The 17685-nt window shown below is 35.9% G+C and overlaps 1 protein-coding gene and 1 long non-coding RNA gene across 2 annotated transcripts; one reads left to right on the top strand and one right to left on the bottom strand.

Moving 5' to 3' along the window:
* The first annotated feature begins 7611 nt into the window (after positions 1 to 7611).
* LOC148208588 (uncharacterized) lies at positions 7612 to 8004 on the top strand. The gene has a single exon (XM_088119120.1). It carries the CDS (start codon positions 7612 to 7614, stop codon positions 8002 to 8004), a length of 393 nt encoding a protein of 130 aa, XP_087975246.1.
* Positions 8005 to 8840: 836 nt separating this feature from the next.
* On the bottom strand, positions 8841 to 16042 carry LOC148208589 (uncharacterized). The gene is made up of 3 exons (XR_015788414.1): positions 15762 to 16042; positions 14630 to 14809; positions 8841 to 9359 (listed from the first exon to the last, which is right to left on the bottom strand). It is a non-coding gene; the product is annotated as an uncharacterized LOC148208589 (long non-coding RNA).
* Positions 16043 to 17685: the final 1643 nt, after the last annotated feature.

The raw sequence follows: 17685 nt of genomic DNA on the forward strand, positions 1-17685 counted from the left end.
CGACACTAATGTCGAACATTCTCTTTATCAAACTAACATGAATGATCAAGATACACAGGATATAATTTCAAAGGAAAATGTTGATCATAAGACTAAAGGGATTATTAATGATATTGGTGCCAAAGGGTTGATAGAACCATTAAATGCTGAAATTTCTACTTCAATTAATACAATGTCACTTTCTATTGTACAGTTAGACTTTGGATGATTGAAATATTTTTGCATACTATCAAGCAAACTGACGTTAAGTAGTTGCGCTATTGGGAGGCAACCCAAATGTTTTCTTTATTTTATTTTATTTATAGTTTTGTCTTTCTATTTTCTTTCACTTGGTTTATTTGGTTTTTGTTTAGTTATTAAAACAAGAAGTCCAACTTTAGAGCATGCTTACAATTTTCCCACCAGCAACATCATAAACTATTCGGTCCAAGTAGCTCTAAAATCAAGGAAGTTTCTCTTTTCCCTTTGTGAGCAATTTACATAGTTATACACGTTGAGGACATCGTATAGTTTAGGTGTGGGGGAGATGTTTTGTTAACTTTCAAAAACTTTTACATCTTTTTCATGCTTTTGACTCAGTATTCTAAATCACTTCGCGTCAGTGGGGCCTTCAAGCATCTGAAATTTGCTGGAGTCTTGATTCGCATATGTTGTTTTATCCTTTTGAAACCTTGATATTTTGATTAATATCCTTGAATACTTTGTATGTTAAGAATGCATTCTTTGGTTTGGATTTTTTATGCATGAAAGTTGATGAACATGATTGGTGTTTTTCTTTCAAAATTATATGATAGTATCTCATTGATTTTTGATTGAAAAATGCATTGGACTTGATGCAATTTACACACCCAAGTGAGCTTTATGAGCCTTTGAGCAACACATTACATCTTGCTCTATTTATTTTTCTTGATGAGTGTGATCAAACTTAGCATGATTTTTCTAGAACTTGCTTATGAATACATTTTGTGACCACATGTTTGAATTGATGCTTTAATATGACAAGGACAATTTAGGCTTACCCAAATTCCAGACTTCTAAAAGCCAACCTTTCTACATCTTCCTTTGGTAAGCCACCTTTGAGCTTAATTTTCCATTTTTTTTTCTTCTTGCTCTGCACACGATACTTAAACCTTGGGCCTTTTTAATTTATTATCTTCAATATTTCTACCTTTGTCAAGACAGCAATTTAAAAAAAAAAAAAACATTGCATGATATTACATGCTTAGTGTTCAAGCCATTATCCGTATGTACTAACAAAAAAAACAAATAATAAAGAGAGAAAAAAATCACATAATGAAAAGAAGTCACCTCGTTCCCTTAATGAAAGAAATGACATTTAGAAAAATATTTTCCAAGAAGCAATCAATTTTCCAAGGTTCTTGGTGCCCGAAGAAGATGTGAGAAGAGAATACAAGCTACAACTAGTACGTTTGTTTCAATATCATGCAAGTAAATAACTATATTGTCTTGATTGTAAACTCCTAAATTACCTTTTACCACACCCTTATCTAAGCCTCATTACAACCAATATTAAAGTTCCTTTGATTTTTTGGATTCAGTTCATCTTTAAGTGGGGAAATTTGATTCATTTGCAAGCCTATGGTCATAACATGCTAAATTTTGTTTCTTAGAGTAAAGCACCCTAAAAACACTTTGAGAGAATTGAGTGAAACTCCGTAGGGGTGTCAAGTCTTTTGAATTTTAATTTTAATGAGTTAATGAGATACTTGAGTTTTTATAAATTATAACTGATCAATATTTATTCATTTGATTGTCATTATGATTCATCTTGTTGATGTGTGATTAACTTTATAGGTATTTTGGATATTGAGAAATATAAAAAGGGGTAGAGAGTGGAGTCGGTACGTCAAGTTAAGATATGCTCGAGGACGAGCATGAATTAGGTGTGGGGGAATTTGATAAGATGAAAAATGCACCCATATTTTATATATTTATTTTACATTTTATCAATTTATTATGTTTAAATATTTGAATTTAATTATAATTTATCATTTTGTGTCAAATTGAAAATATTCAAGAATAATAATTTAAAAGCGCAATTTTAGAGGATAAGGCAGACTTCACCAAATTGGGGAGAGCCGAACGGATAGAATACAGGCACAATTATTATGGCTGGATGCTTCAATTTGAGAATTATGAATTTTTAGGATATTTTATAAATAAAGACATATAATCAAAATAGGAAATATAATCCTTAATTGATTATGAACTCTTTTTTTTTAATTTGTTTTCTTTTAAATATGATCTTCCCAATTAAATAGGAATTCTCAATTAGTTAAGAATTCCTTATTAGAGATAATTCCTCTTTGAAAGAGGATAAAATTAATCTCTATAAATAGAGAAGCCTTATTGGGAGGTCCATGAGATTCCAATTCCAACGAAAAGCTCTCTTCTCCAAAATTCAAGTTCTCTCTCTACCATGAGTAGCTAGGCTTTAATTCTTCCAACTCAAGGATGATTCAAGTCCAATTGTAAGCTTGGGAGGCTCAAGCTAAGATAGAGATTTCTTCTTTTTTCAAGTATTCTTTATTTCTTGTTTTTATTATTTATGAACAGTTTATATTAATTAAATTGACGCCTTAATTCATATTAATTGTTCTGCTGCTATCCATGAGTTTGTGATTCGTAATTGTCATGAATGATTGAAATAAGTAGCAAGGAGTTGGCTTATGAATGTGTATTTATGGCTTTTCCATGTTTACATAGCTTACATAATAGACTATACGGAAACAAAGGGGAAAAATTAGTTAACTTGCAGCTATCTCAAATTAATTGATTTTGGTTTAATCATTCTCATCATCCTCAATGCTATTATTTAATTAATATGGAATGCTATCGTGCCTAGTTGATTAAACAATAAGATTTATTTTTATGCTTGGTCTAAATTAATTAAATTAGGAGAATTAAAACTTACCACGGCTGTTCCAAGTAAGTAGATTAAGTTCTTGAATTAAGAAATCAGTTTTTTGTAAAGTCCATTATCAAGATTACAATTGGATGAAAATCACACCTTTGGATTGGAAGTTTGGTAAGATTGACTTTCTTTTTTTCCTTTTAGTTTATCTTTTTTTTTTAATTTCAAAATTTTAAATACAAAACCCCCCATTTAACACTGAGAAATTAATTTCATTGGTTCTCTTAGGATTTGTCCTGGTCTCACTACTTCTACAAGTTAGATTTAGTAAAATCAGTAATTATTTTGGAGGGTCTCGACAACCCTTACCAATAACACCTCTCGTTTCATTTATCGCTATAGTGGCGCACTCATAACTTTTATTTTTTCTATCAGCACGCCTTTCTTTTTTTTCCTTTTTATTTTAGGGGACGCATTCGAACATTGTTCTTATAGCTATTTTTATAAGATGCTATGAAAAGTGATACATGTTGTAATTATAACAACAAATTTGTGGACTTGAACCAACCAAAATAATGGATATATGGCATTCATGGTGCATTTCACCGTGATAGTTTGATTTTGCATAATAAAATAATCAGGTAACTTTTTTTAACTTCTGTATATATATTATTCTTAGAATTGTTTATATGTATATCTATTTTAGAGTTTCACTTATGTCTTATGTTCATATATATCCCTACTCTACATAACGTTGATACAATTAGTAAAGAAATATTGGAATATTTGTTAGCTTAGAATATAGGTCGAATATTGTATGGTATGACTATAGATAATTGTAGTACAAATGATTCCATGGTTCAGATGCTTCTAGATAGATTTTCTGGAAATTTAACTTTTGATGGGAGTTTATTTCATACGCGTTGTTGCGCTCATATTTGGAACTTGACAGTGAAAGATGGATTGGTAGTCATAGGTCATAGGTGATGGTATTGAAAGAGTACATGATACAGTTTCTTTTTGGACATCATCACCAAAAAGATTGAAAAAGTTTGAGGAAACCGCTTGTCAGTTGAATATTCCTATAGGTAGGAGGTTATCACTTGATTGTTGTATTCGATCTAAGTATCTTATGTTAACTACAACTTTGGATTATAAGATTGTTTTCCTCGATGGAATTCTACGTATTTTATGTTAGCTAAAGGCAAATGTTTGCCTTCAGAGCAAGATTGGTTTTAGTTACTACAAGCTGTAGTTTAGATACTATAGTTAGTTTTGTAATTATAGTTAATTTTTGTTATGTCAGTTGTATCTTTTAGTTTTATATTATTCACAACTTGTATTTAAAAGGAAGTTAATTATCAATAATACATAATTGGTTATTTCTCCAATTCACGATAATCAGTTCTGATATGGTATCAGAGCACTCTGTCAGAGTGATTTTTCTTCATTGAGGTCTTCTTCATTAGTCTAGAGAGAAGCAATCCAGATGAGGATTTATTCTTGGGAAATTTAGGTGAGTGGCTAAATTTGGCCACCCACTTAACAAAATGTCCATTAGTTTATAATTTTGCAAAAATGGCTAAAGGGTATATTTGGAATTTTACATTTTAAAACTTTTTCCCCACAATGCCCTTCCTATATTTTACTTGGAATTTACATGTATTTAACAACCCTAACAAACTTGCTGTTCAATTCAAACTAAAGTTTAGTTTCCTACCTTCAAGGGATTTTTTCTTAAATATTTTAATTCTTTTATTAGTAATTTCATTTAATTTAAACGTTATCAGTGTTCCACTGTCCCCATCTCATCCTTCTGCCATTCTACTGTCTCCATCTCATCTTCTTGTCATTCTACTGTATCTTCTTTTAGCTCATTCTTTCCTTCCAACAATGGTGAATGTAGTAATCACAATTCTATACGGTGGCACGTGGAATGAAAAAAATGGGTATAACAATTTCAACATCTCTTAGATGTTAATTCAAAAGGACTGTACGTTGTCGCAACTTATCGAAGGCATTAGGAAGAATATTCATTTAACAGACGGGCAAAAAGTTTCATGTATATCGTTGGTCAAGAATAATAGTTACAAGTTTCTTATTATAAGACTAGCTGAGGATAGAGATGTCACATGGTTTTTAACTGTGTTGTCGAATGAGCTGGAGACAGAGTACTACATTGTTGTTGATACTGTGGATACCCGTATTGACTCCATAGATGGAAGTGAGAAGCTATTTCGGACGAATGTAAATGTCAATGGCTCTATTTCTCAATCTTTCTGACTTGTTCCTACGGGTCGAAAAGACATCTACCCTAGCTATGAGAGTTCTACACAAGTGTAGTCTACACTAGATAACATTGTTGTAAATACTCCCATTGACCCCATGAATGGAGGTGACATCCCATCATAAATGCAAGGAACTCATACTAATAAATCCGAGTCAAATTCATGCAACTCAATCATCAAAATATGTATGAGTTAATAGATGATTGAGTAAATATATGTATGTACTAATAATTCAACCATTAACAAAACGTGAAAGTTAATAGATGTATATATCAATTCAAGAAACAACCAGATACGTAAGTGAATACATCTATTCACGGTTTTACAACTAAATTATCATAATTATATAAACTAGTACATATATATCCCAACAATTCACCAATTAACAAAACATGAAGTAAACACATGTATATATCAATTTATCAACCAAATTCAAAAGTCAATACATCTATTGACTACTGTACTACAAAAACTAGTACATGTATATCCCAATAATTATCTCACTAACAATGCACTCTTTCTCAACTATCTTGAGATATTTTCCTTTTCCCTAGAGCATAAGAGTGTAATTAGAATCTAATTTTTAAATATTACTATTCAACACCAACATCCACTGAGTTCTTACCTTTTTGGTGGATTCCTTACAACCTAAATTCCTTTTAGGGTCAATTTTAATCTGTTTTGTTTTACCTTCGACCAAGTCTTCTCCACCCCTTTTTTTGCTGGTATCCTTCAATTTCTTACTTTTCTTTCCTTGGACAACATCACATTCTACAGTATTCATTGGAGTCTTTCTTTGAAGACTTGATGATTCAATCTGTATGTATAAAAATAAAACAAAACAGATTAAACTTGAGGATTTTTAACAAAACAAACAACCATATGTAAATGAATTTATTCTATACCTCTTCTTCACTGTCTAAGCTGATTGTGCACGTTTCTCTTCGACCCCCTATTATTCCAGCAGCCTTCAATCGTTCACTTGATCGTCAAGTTATTCCTCCTCTAACTTTTACCACATCTATAGATTTTATTTAGATTTAAATTTACTTAAATATAGTAAGTTTGTTGGAGTTAAACACATATACTCCTCAAATATGGTTATTAACAACACGCTCATGTGGTAGGTCCCACATTTATATATTTTTAAAAATACACCTGAAATTTAGGAAGACAAAAAATTTCTTTTTAAATTAAGTTGCAAAATCAGAAACAAGACCTTCCTCAAACAGTCGGGATATTGACGGACAAATCTTGTTCAAACGGCATGGAGGTATTGACGGTGCAGAGACAGTATGGACGGCGCGGTGGCGGTTTTAGTCGGTACTGCGGTTTCGAGCGGCGGCTGACGAAGCTCTAGCGAATGGGGAACAAGAGCGCCTGAGCAGCGGTTCGGCGACTGATGGATGGGACGGTGGTTCGTGGGTCGGCATGGATGGGGCGGCAGCATGAGCAGCCAGTTGGGCGAGTTGGGTGGCGTACTTGCGAGTTGGGCAAACCACCGATGACTGGACGGCGGCGTCTGGCGAAGCTCCAGCGGATGGGAAACGAACTCGCCTGAGCAGCCGTTCGGCGACTGATGGATGGGGCGGCGGTTCGTGCGTCGGCGTGGATGGTGCTGCAGCATGAGTGCGATGAAGGATGCTGCGGCATGTTTTGCGTGGATGGGAGCAGCGGCGGCTGCTGAAGCAGTGACGGATGGCGCTAGCGATTGAAGCAGTGGCAGCGTCTTCTTCTGCAGGCTGGAGGAGGCGCGGCTGAAGCTGTCAAAAGCAAGAAGGAAGGTTAAAAGCTTTTTTTTATTTTATTAAACCCTAATTTATTAAAAAAAATCAATATATATTACTTATATTTACTCGCTTATTTTTAAATCTTATATTAGATAGAGGTAAATTTTAAAATCTACACCAACACAGTTTTATCAATTTTATATTTACTCTCTTATTTTTAAATCTTATATTAGACATAGGTAAATTTTAAAATCTACACCAACACAGTTTTATCAATTTCTTTTAAAATCTACTTTCAAATTCTAATTAAGAATTTAAAATTAGATTTAAAATAAATATTTTAATTTCATTTACATTTTATTAGATACCGTTGATTCCCTAAAATTAAGGTTGATTGTTTTTTCAACGTAAAAATCTTAGATCCCTAAAATTATGCATATATATCTAATTGGTTACAAGGGTATATTTGTCTAAACATTTTATCAGTATTTAAAAAACGATTTAGCCGTTATTGCAATATCTCATAGGTTTGGCCATTTTTTAAAACGTGTTATTAAATTTGGTCATTCCTACAGTTACCCCTTTATTCTTCTTGCCAACATGGGTGATTTGGAAGCACCAACCGAAGAAGAGGCAAACAACTAAAGGAATTGAAGCCCAATAGGCAACAATTGAAGGAATTGAAGCCCAATTAAACCCTTATCTTCTTCATCATTCAATGGGGCCTACCACTGCTATGGTAACACAACAATTGACTGGAGCAGAAAATTACAATTCATGGAGCAAATCAAAGTTTATTGCTCTTTCGGGGAATAACAAAGTTGGATTTGTCACTAGTTCGATTAAGAAACCTGTTAGCGGTAATCTCCTCTCTGCTTCGATGTGCAATAATCATGTAATTACTTCATGGATTGTCAATTCGATTTCAAAGGAAATTACAGAAAATATCGTGTATTCTGATTCTGCAAAAGAAACTTGGGATGAACTTAAGGAGAGATTTCAACAACGAAATGGTCCACGAATTTATCAGCTTCGAGAAGAACTTGTTACTACTATGCAAGGATCTCAGTCTGTTGGAGCATATTATACAAAGCTTAAAACCATATGGTAGGAACTCAATGATTATAGACCTACAAATTCTTGTTCTTGTGGAGGTTTGCAGCCGGTCCTTGACCAATTTCATTCAGAAAATGTTATGCTTTTTTTAATGTGTTTGAATAACACTTTTGCGAGCATCACAGCTCAAATTTTGCTGCTCGATCCGATTCCTCCCATTAACAAGGTGTTTTCCTTAATTGTGCAAGAATAACACCAACGTTCAATTGGACAAGTTAGTTATATCGATTCAATCACTCTTCTTGCTTCTGGTAACTTGTTGCGTCCACACAACTGTGTTGACAACACGTGCAAGTATGTACGAATCACCGGTTGTAGTACGTAACGAGGTCGTATCCACAGGGATTTTTGGTTTATATTTTAACGATAAAAGTAGATACCAACAAATAAAAATGTACATGTTTGAGTATATATATTATCTAGGGGAAATAAAATAAAGTAATAACAAGACGACAAAAACTTGCAAGGGACGATGGTATTGAAGCTGTCAACACAAGAAAGCAGTAGCATAGAAAGCGATAACGGGGGAATAACATATATGGAAAAGGCGGGGGAGATTTAGCATGCTTTCACAAGTTATCAACCTACCATCTAGCGTAGCTACATTTATTAGTGTCCAGCTCAACTCGGTTCCCTTCTGAAACACCCTAAACATAAGTACAACTCCCGTTGTTAAATGCCCAAGAAAGAAACCCAAGCTAAAGGCATGATTAGGGGACCCCCTTATAGAAAAGCGCTAATCACAAACAAAACAAATCAACACCCATAAGCCCTTCCGGGTCAATACAGAAGCTAGCATATACGAAACAGCGGCTAACAGTGACGCGAAGATTGAGAAATTAAATCAGGTTTGCTTAAAATAAATATAGCAGCTAGAGGTTCGGTCTCAAGTCAATTACAGCATGTGGGGTTTAGCTCATAATGCGTAAAGAATACAAAATGGAAGAAGAAGAAATATAACCCACAGCAGAAAAATAGCTAAATGACAGAGAAGAATAAGCAGTCAGCTCGTTCCAGCAGGCGAACGTCCCCTTTCTAGAGTCAGCTCTCCTCTCGAAAATGGGTGTATTCCGTTCCTTGGTCTTTTTAGCACTCAATTTTTGTCTCCTTTTGGATCTGTGTGTCTGTCGATTAGGGCAACATACCCTTTAAATATTGAGTCCCATTTTTAGGGCACCCAACTGGAGATTGTACGGACATAAGTGAATCTCGTGTTTTTGAATTAACTGTACAGACACTCATGCTTTGGCACCACTATGCTCCAGCTTTTATATGCTCTGTCTTGAAAATGCTTTGGCTTCTCGTGTCTGGTTCAGCACTTCCTTCGCTTCTTATCTCTTCGTTAAAAACCTATGCAAATGAACCACAAATACGAGAGTTTATGCTGTTTTTGACCAAAGTTTTCAAGACTAAGGATATTTAGCTAAGATTGTGCAATTGAACACTATTCATGCTAATTACAACTTAAAACTGACATACTTTGCCATTTTAATGCACATTTTCACCCATATAATCACTAGAATAACTCTCTTTTGGCGAGTTATCACACCCCAAACTTAAAATCTTGCTTGTCCTCAAGCAAGAGCATGCATTTTAGTTTAGAAAATAAAAGAAGGCAATGGAAATTTGCAGTTCAAACAGTCTAGTCTTCTGCCTTAACTTCCTACTTCTAGCCAACTATGCTAAAGCTTAAGAACTTTGCTAAAATATATCAGCTAGAGTAAGGGAATGAGAGCAGCTAATATTTGCGCATGCTTTGGAAGATGCTATTTCTACTCAACCCTAACTTCCTTCTACTGCCTAACCTCAAACTTAGCTTTTCTTAGAAAGTCCTTTAACCTTTGCACTGCCAACTTGGGTTTCTTCAACCATGGGCTACTAGCCCTTCCTAATCCTGCAGCCTCTTTATGCTCTGGATATTGGCTACTAGCCCTTCCTTTATTGCGAGCTTTCGCTCGTTTTTTTTTAGAGATGAGCTAAATTACAGGATTAAAAAGATTCATGATTATAGACAAGTGTTACTAAATATTTAAGAACTGAAGGTTCACTCCCCCAAACTTAAAAGGTTGCATTGTCCTCAATGCGACTAAGGACATCTACGTTATAATGATCTAGCACGCCTTCAAACTTAAAGCAAAAGTATAGTTGAAAGTATAACGAAATTCGCTTGTTGGAAGTATTGAAGAATACGGAGAGCTAATGCTAACAACTAAGGGGAACACGTCTTTAGATAGGTGGCCTTTGAAATTCTTTTCTAGGGTAAGCGCTACTTGGGGTCAGTACTGTTAGAGGGATGCTAGGGCAGAGTTGCGTAAGCATGGACCAAATGCTGGGGCAAAGGAAAGTTAGCTAGCATTAAAAAGCTCCAGCATCAGCAAACATACTGCGCATTAGCAGGCTCTAGCATAACGACTATTCACAAAAGGTTGAAGCAGCAGACAGAAGATGAGAACACAGAAACTTCCAGAACTTCACTAACTGGAATTTAAAGTAAACTACTACACATTAAAAATAAAGACAGAAATTGAAATGCAAAATTTTAAAATCCGAAAATTAAAATTTAACTAAAAATGTGTAAAATAGCATTGGTGGGGAGTCAATTTTTGATCAGGACAAAAGAACAGAGACTTCCTTTTGCCGGTCAAGCATAACTCTCTTCTTCACTTTCTTCTTCCTCTGAAGAGTCGCCTATAGGTTTATCTTCCTCTTCCGAGCTGCCGGATTGCTCTAGCAAATTCTTCAGACTGGTCGGCACGGCGGATAGGGATGGAGCTGCTGCTTTAAAATGCTCCAGAGCTGTCAGGATACTTGTATCTTTCTTCTTAACCTACTCAGCGGATGCGGACTGCGCCTCCTCCATTCATGAGAGCTGCTTTTGCATTTTGGGGAGCTGGGCCATCATATTATTGATGGCCATATTCTGCATAGCTCCACGGTGAGTAAGGTCCTGGTTCATCAGTCTTTCCATCGTACTCCTATCTATCACCAACTTGTCCTTGAGGGGCTCTTCATCATCCAAGATGGGCACACCTCTGCGAAGGCAGAGTTTGGTGATAAGGCTGGGGAAAAACAGACGGCCGATTTTCTTCATTGCGCATTGAGTGATCTCCCGGTGGATAAGCTGTCAAATCATGCTTGGTAGTCATGACCTGACTCTTAACGAGGTAGAGCAAAACGTTGGCTTCCTCCATGAGTTGACCAGATTTCATCAAGCGGGCACCCTTGTCCATCACTTGCCACACAGCACCCTCAATTCCTACTAGAAGTAGAGCACTGTCAAGCTCTCGCATTGAGGGCTGCTGGATCATTGCATTGAACTCAGCCTCTGGATTGTTGGCCAGCTTAAGCAGCTTGTTGATCATCTCCGACGTTCAGTCAATTTCCACCTCTCGTACCGTGGTGTGCCTGACTTTGTTAGGGTCAAAGTTGGCATAGAATTCCCTCACGAGCTCAGGCAAAACAGGCACAGAGGGAGCACAAAAATGCTCCCACTTTAATCGCGCGGCTCCTTCCTTCACAAACTAGGGCATCTCTGCTTCCAAAAACCCTTTTTCCAGTTACAAGTCTCTTGTCTTTATCGCTCGATCGCTCGCTCTCGCCTCTGGATCAACGAACTTCTAGAATGCCGCCTGGCCCGCAGGGACCACCGTGATGCGCTTGGAGGAGCTTGGTGTTTGAGGAATCTGGGGAACAAAGACCATCCGGCTGTGACGCTTCCCTTCAAACACAGAAGCGGATTTCATGGTCTTTACTTTGACAGGGGGCGGGGGAAGAGCTTTTGGTGTTTTCCTCTTCTTAACCGAGGTAGGACTTGGGATAGATTGGGCTGACCACTTGCTTTTTCGAGTTCGCGAGGCCGGTCGATCAGCAGGAATGGATTTGGAGGGAACAAGAGGATGGATTTCTTTTACGAGGATGGGTGGAAGGATGGTGGAAGTTATGGAAAGGGTAGTTGTGGGTTATGGAGTCTGTGGAAAGGTGGGTGGAGAGGGTGGGTTGCAGGAACGGAGGGAGGGTTTTCAGTGAGAGGAAGAGGAGCAGTGAGTTTTTCTAAGTCTTCGTTGGTGGGCAAGGGCTTATCAGGTTGTGCTTGAGAGGAGGCAGTAGGGTCAGGGGCGTTTATTACCATAGCAGACATCCTTAGGGAGCACTGATCGGAGAGCAACTGGAAGAAGTTGTTGCATGAGAACGTGACAGTCATGCGATTTAAGCCCTTTAAGTTTGATATCATCTACTGATACAAGACTACTGATATTTGAAGAATACCCTTCCGGTACTTTGATTTTAGATAAAATCGTACAGAAACGTTGTTTCTCCTCCTTAGACAATGTGTAACGTGCTGGAGGTAAGTACGTTCTTTTTCCTCGGAATTGGGGTGTCAGCTCTAGTCTAATATTCATGTCGACAAGATCAAGCCTAGCATTTATTCCATCCTTACTTTTTCCTGATATATCAAGTAACGTTCCTACAATGTTCATGCACACATTCTTCTCGATATGCATTACGTCCAGACAATGTCTAACGTACAATCTTTTCCAATAAGGAAGATAAAAAAATACAGATCTTCTCTTCCAATACTTGTTTGGGAAGCCAATGTCATTCAATATTCCATAAATATCCTCCCCTGACAACGGCGTTGGAGCAACTCTAAGCTCTTTCTTACCATCGAACGCCTTCTTCTATTTTCTGTACGGATGATGTTTCGGCAAAACTCTTCTGTGGCCCATATATGTATTCTTTTTCCCGTGTGACAATCTAATTGAAGTAGTGTTCTCCCCACATATCGGGCAAGCTTTATAACTCTTAACACTACAGCCGCACAAATTACCATATGCAGGAAAATCATTGATGGTCCACATTAAAACAGCCTTCAGTCTAAATGTTTCTTGTCTATACGCATCAAAACATTTCACTCCATATTCCTACATGAGTTTTAAGTCATCAACCAAAAGGGCTAAATATGTATTAATATCATAGCCAGGTTGTTTCGGGCCTGAGATCAACATGGTAAGCATTAGAAATTTCCTCCTCATGCATAGCCATGGTGGAAGGTTATATATGGTTGTTATTACTGGCCAACAACTGTATGTACTATTCCTTTCACCATATGGATTCACCCCATCAGTTGATAAACCTAAGCGTAGATTCCTTGGTTCTGAACCAAAATGTGGCCAAATATGATCAATTAACCTCCATGACGGAGTGTCTGCTGGATGTCGCACAATCCCATCCATTTTCCTATCTATCGAATGCCAAACCAGATTCTTTGCATTACCTGAGTTCCTGAACAATCTTATAAACCTTGGAATAATTGGAAAGTACCACATTTGCTTAGCAGAAACTCCTTCTTTCTCCTTCGTTGAATTCTTATGTGTTTTCCACCTTGACGAATTACACTTGGGACATTTAGACATATCTGCGTACTCCTTTCTATACAAGCAACAATTGTTCGGGCATGCATCAACTTTTTCGTAACTCAAACCAAGGGCACAGAACGTTTTCTTTGCTTCGTACATAGAAGTCGGCATTTCATTAGGGTCTGGTAATATATCACTTATTATGGACAGAAGTTCAGAAAAGCTCGAGTTACTCCACCCAAATCTCACCTTCAAGTTGTATAACCTTACAAGAGCTGAAACTTTTGTAAACTTTCCACATCCGGGGTACAATGGCTACTTAGCATTATGAAACATAGTTTCAAATTATTTTGGTACATCAGAGAATTCATCCTGAACAGATTGAACCAAGTCACCCACCTCAAAGAAGTCGAGATCATCTTCATCACTCTCGAGTGCATCATTATTGTACGTCTGTTCGGCCGTGATATTTCCTAAGTCTTCACCGTGCCAAAACCATACCCTATAACTTTGGTCAATACCATTTGAATATAAATGATCTCTAACGATTGCTATGTCCTTGCATATAAGATTCTCATACTTCAAACAAGGACATCGGATAGAATTAGAACCATTGGCATGACTCAACCCAAATTCAATGAATGTTTGAACTCCCACTTCATACTCTTTGGACAATCTATTTTTCTTCATCCATGACTTATCCATTTCACTACTAAAATGTTGACGACAGAAGATCAATAAGACATGCGTAGCATAAAAAACACAACTTGTAAATATTAAATTCCAAACGTTTATTACCATGGACCGCATCATTAATCAAGAAAAGAAGTAAAAAATGTCAATATAGCACGCTTTAAACTCAAACAAAGAAATCCAGCATCCATTTTCAAGCTTTCATGGGATCATTCCAAACATTAAACCAAAAACAACGCTAGCATGCTTTAAAAAAATGAATCGCAACATCGAACGATTTCGGTTTCTAGCAGAAGCAGATCCTAACTAAAACCCACTAACAAACTTAGCAGAGCCAACAAGGTTATATACATCGTTCTTACAACCTCATGATACACTCTCCACACAACAACCATGCAACAGTTCATTCTCAAATCCACTGACAAACTTAGCATAGCCAACAAATTTCTACATCATTAAACAATTTTACCACATCTCCCAATACAACAAAATACTTTCATAAATGTACCAACATAAACTAAATGTCAAACCCTATATGGTTAATTAAGGAAAGATAAAAAGGGATAGTACCCAAAGATTGACGAAGAGCAGCGATGGTCAGCCCTGATGTTTTCTACCCGTGGCAACTATAGGAAGCTCAACAACTTCACGACGAAAGATTCTAAGAAGACCAGCCGATACAACTAGACGGCGAGTCCAAAGCTGGAAAACTTCAAGGTCTAAAACTTTCTTGTACAGAAAGACACCAAGCTGCAAAACAACAGACATCAAGTTAAGTTATATAGAAAAGTAAAGGGATAAAACATGAATATGGTGCCTCCAATATGAAACTAAAATCCCTCCGGCCCATAAATTCAACCCTCATGCTAGTTTTTCTCTTTGCACTACTACAAAATTAATTGATTACAGCCCATCCAGTTATCACTTATTCTAAATTTGGAGATATAAGCTACAAATATGGGTGGATTTAGCATACATCTGCATATTTTGATTATTTGACCAACATTTTAGTAGAGCAAAAAAAATGGTACTAGATTCATAAAAATCAAATGATCTGAATCAAAAACCAAAACTGAATCAAAAAGTAATTGCATTCAAACTCAAATTTAAAAGTCTCAAGATTCATTTTCAATGCAAATTTATCACAAATATAGTATCAATTTAGCATATAAGACTGAAATATACTGACAAACTACAAATGAGAGAGATGTGGATATCCCTTCTACCAGAAAATCAAAAGACATTAAGAGGCTTGACAATCAAAAGTTTGACATAATTTCCGAAATAGAATTCATAGAGTTTCCAACATAGAATTCTGCAAACTAATGCTTAAGTCATCTATGACTCGCCACTCACTGTTGATACCTATATCCATATAGAACTTATTAAGAAAGCCATTTTCCCTTCTTCTAGTTTACCTTCCATACATGTTTGATACTAACACGCAATTTTTTGGTTTGTTGACAAAATCCTAAATCCTACTCCCCTCACTCTTCACATATAGAACTTGTTCCCTTCCCGCCTCCAGTTCTTTGTTCCCTTATTTTAATTTGTATATATAGTCACAATGCACCTCCCCGTTTGCAAATAAATCAATCTCAAAATTAAAAAATGTACATATTTATGTATTCAATTTCATGGTGATTACTACCAAATTTCCAAGTATTACAAAATGCGAGAGGAGAGGCCGGGAGGATCATACCGTAGTGGAACTTTGCTCATAGCTATGGGAAGCTCTTTCCTAACCTTTTCTAGCATCGGGCTTTCCAGTAACCACTCCGTTGCTTCAGCAATTGTCAGCCGTCACTGTCGCTGAGAGTTCGCTCAGCACCAGAGCTTCGCGAAAGGAAGTGTCGCCCAACCATTGGCTACCACTCACTGCCTGTGGGTCGCCGCTTACTGTGATCAGAAAGAATCGCCGGACTTTGAGGGGCGAGATTGGAGGCTGGCGGCTGAAAATTTTTAAGGGAGGGGATGTGTGCTGTAGGGTTTGTCAAATTTCACCCTAAAATTAATTAATTTTCTAATAGAAAATTAATTAATTTCTAATTTCTAAATTTGAATTTAGCTTTTAAAATTAAAAAAAAATTAATGTTTTTTTTAGTGAAATAAAATAATGTTAAAAAATGTTTTTTTTAAATAATTTATTTTCTTTAACTATTCATTGGTGTCTTTTTTTAATATATATATGATTTTGAAAATTAAATTTAAAAATCAATAGTTAGAATTGTTATCTATAATTTGAAACTAAATTTCAACCTCAATTTTCAAATTAAACATTAGTTTTAGACATAGCTTTGCTTCAGCATATGGGATATTAAAGCCAAAATTTGTTCATCGTGGTGTAAAGTTAGTTCTTTTAACCATAATGTTAATCACCTCTAATCTAAAGTTCACATTAACCAAGGGAAGATCGTGGATATATAAGTGAAGAATAACATCTTCATTAGTATGAGATCATTTTGGTAAAACAAAATCAAAATCGTGAGAGTATTATGTCCAACTTTTAGTGAGAGTATTATGTGCACAATATCATACCATTGTAGAAATACTTCAGGTATCATTGTCCTCAACAAATAGTATCAGAACCATAGCAAAAAATCTAGTTGTGGATGAGTCATCAAGTTAAACAAAAAGTACTCGAATGTGAGCAAGACGATCTATCAAGTCGTAGAGATTAATATAAAAGTAGCGCATATTTGTTAGAAGGAGCAAGGAGCAAGACAATCTATCAAGTTTTTGATATCGATAGAAAAGCAACTTTTAGTGAGGTTTTATCAGATGTCACTAAAATACAGTTTTCCAACTTATAGTGACATATAAACACAGTCACGTAAAGCCATACCTTTTCACGAATAAGACTAGAATCTTCTTATCATATCGTGACGATTAAAAAACGTCACGGAAAATAATATTCCGTGACGTTTTATACGCGTCATGAAAAAGCCGCCAATCTGAAGAACTCCGTCTTTTCCCGCCAGAAACGCGCCTCAATTTTTTCATGACGTTTTTTAAACGTCATGAAAAATAATCTATGGGCAACTTATCGTGACGGAAAAATTTGTCACGAAAACACGTCAATCCGGAACACTCCGTCATTTCCCGCAAAAAACGCACCTCAAGGTTTTCGTGACGGAAAAAAGCGTCACAAAAAGTCAAAATTCCGGAATTTTCCGTTTTTTCCCTCCAAAAATGCGTTTTAACCTTTCGTGACGTATTTACACAATCGTGAACAGTATTTTACTGTTCAGTACCGTCACGAAATCCAAAAATTCTAGTAGTGAAAATTTTTCACTTATATTAGTAGTATATCAGATACTCATATTAATAGTATATCGCACACTCATATATGTAGTATGTATATGTATATAACATATGTATGTTCTATATATATATATTAAATGTATTATAAATATATTAAATCTATATCATATACATATTGCAAGTATATCAAACACTCATATTAGTGCTATATTTAGATGTATATCACATCCACACATCTGTAGTCATATATATTATAAATATATATCATTTTGGTAAAGTTATCACTTTAAAATTAGACCTCCGTTTTTTTTTAAGTGCTATATTTGAAAAGACTAAATTGGTTGTTATTTTGCTAATTCTAC

This window comes from Momordica charantia (assembly GCF_013281855.1).
Source record: "Momordica charantia cultivar OHB3-1 chromosome 10 unlocalized genomic scaffold, Mcharantia_2.0 BLBB01000010.1, whole genome shotgun sequence".
NCBI lineage: Eukaryota > Viridiplantae > Streptophyta > Magnoliopsida > Cucurbitales > Cucurbitaceae > Momordica > Momordica charantia.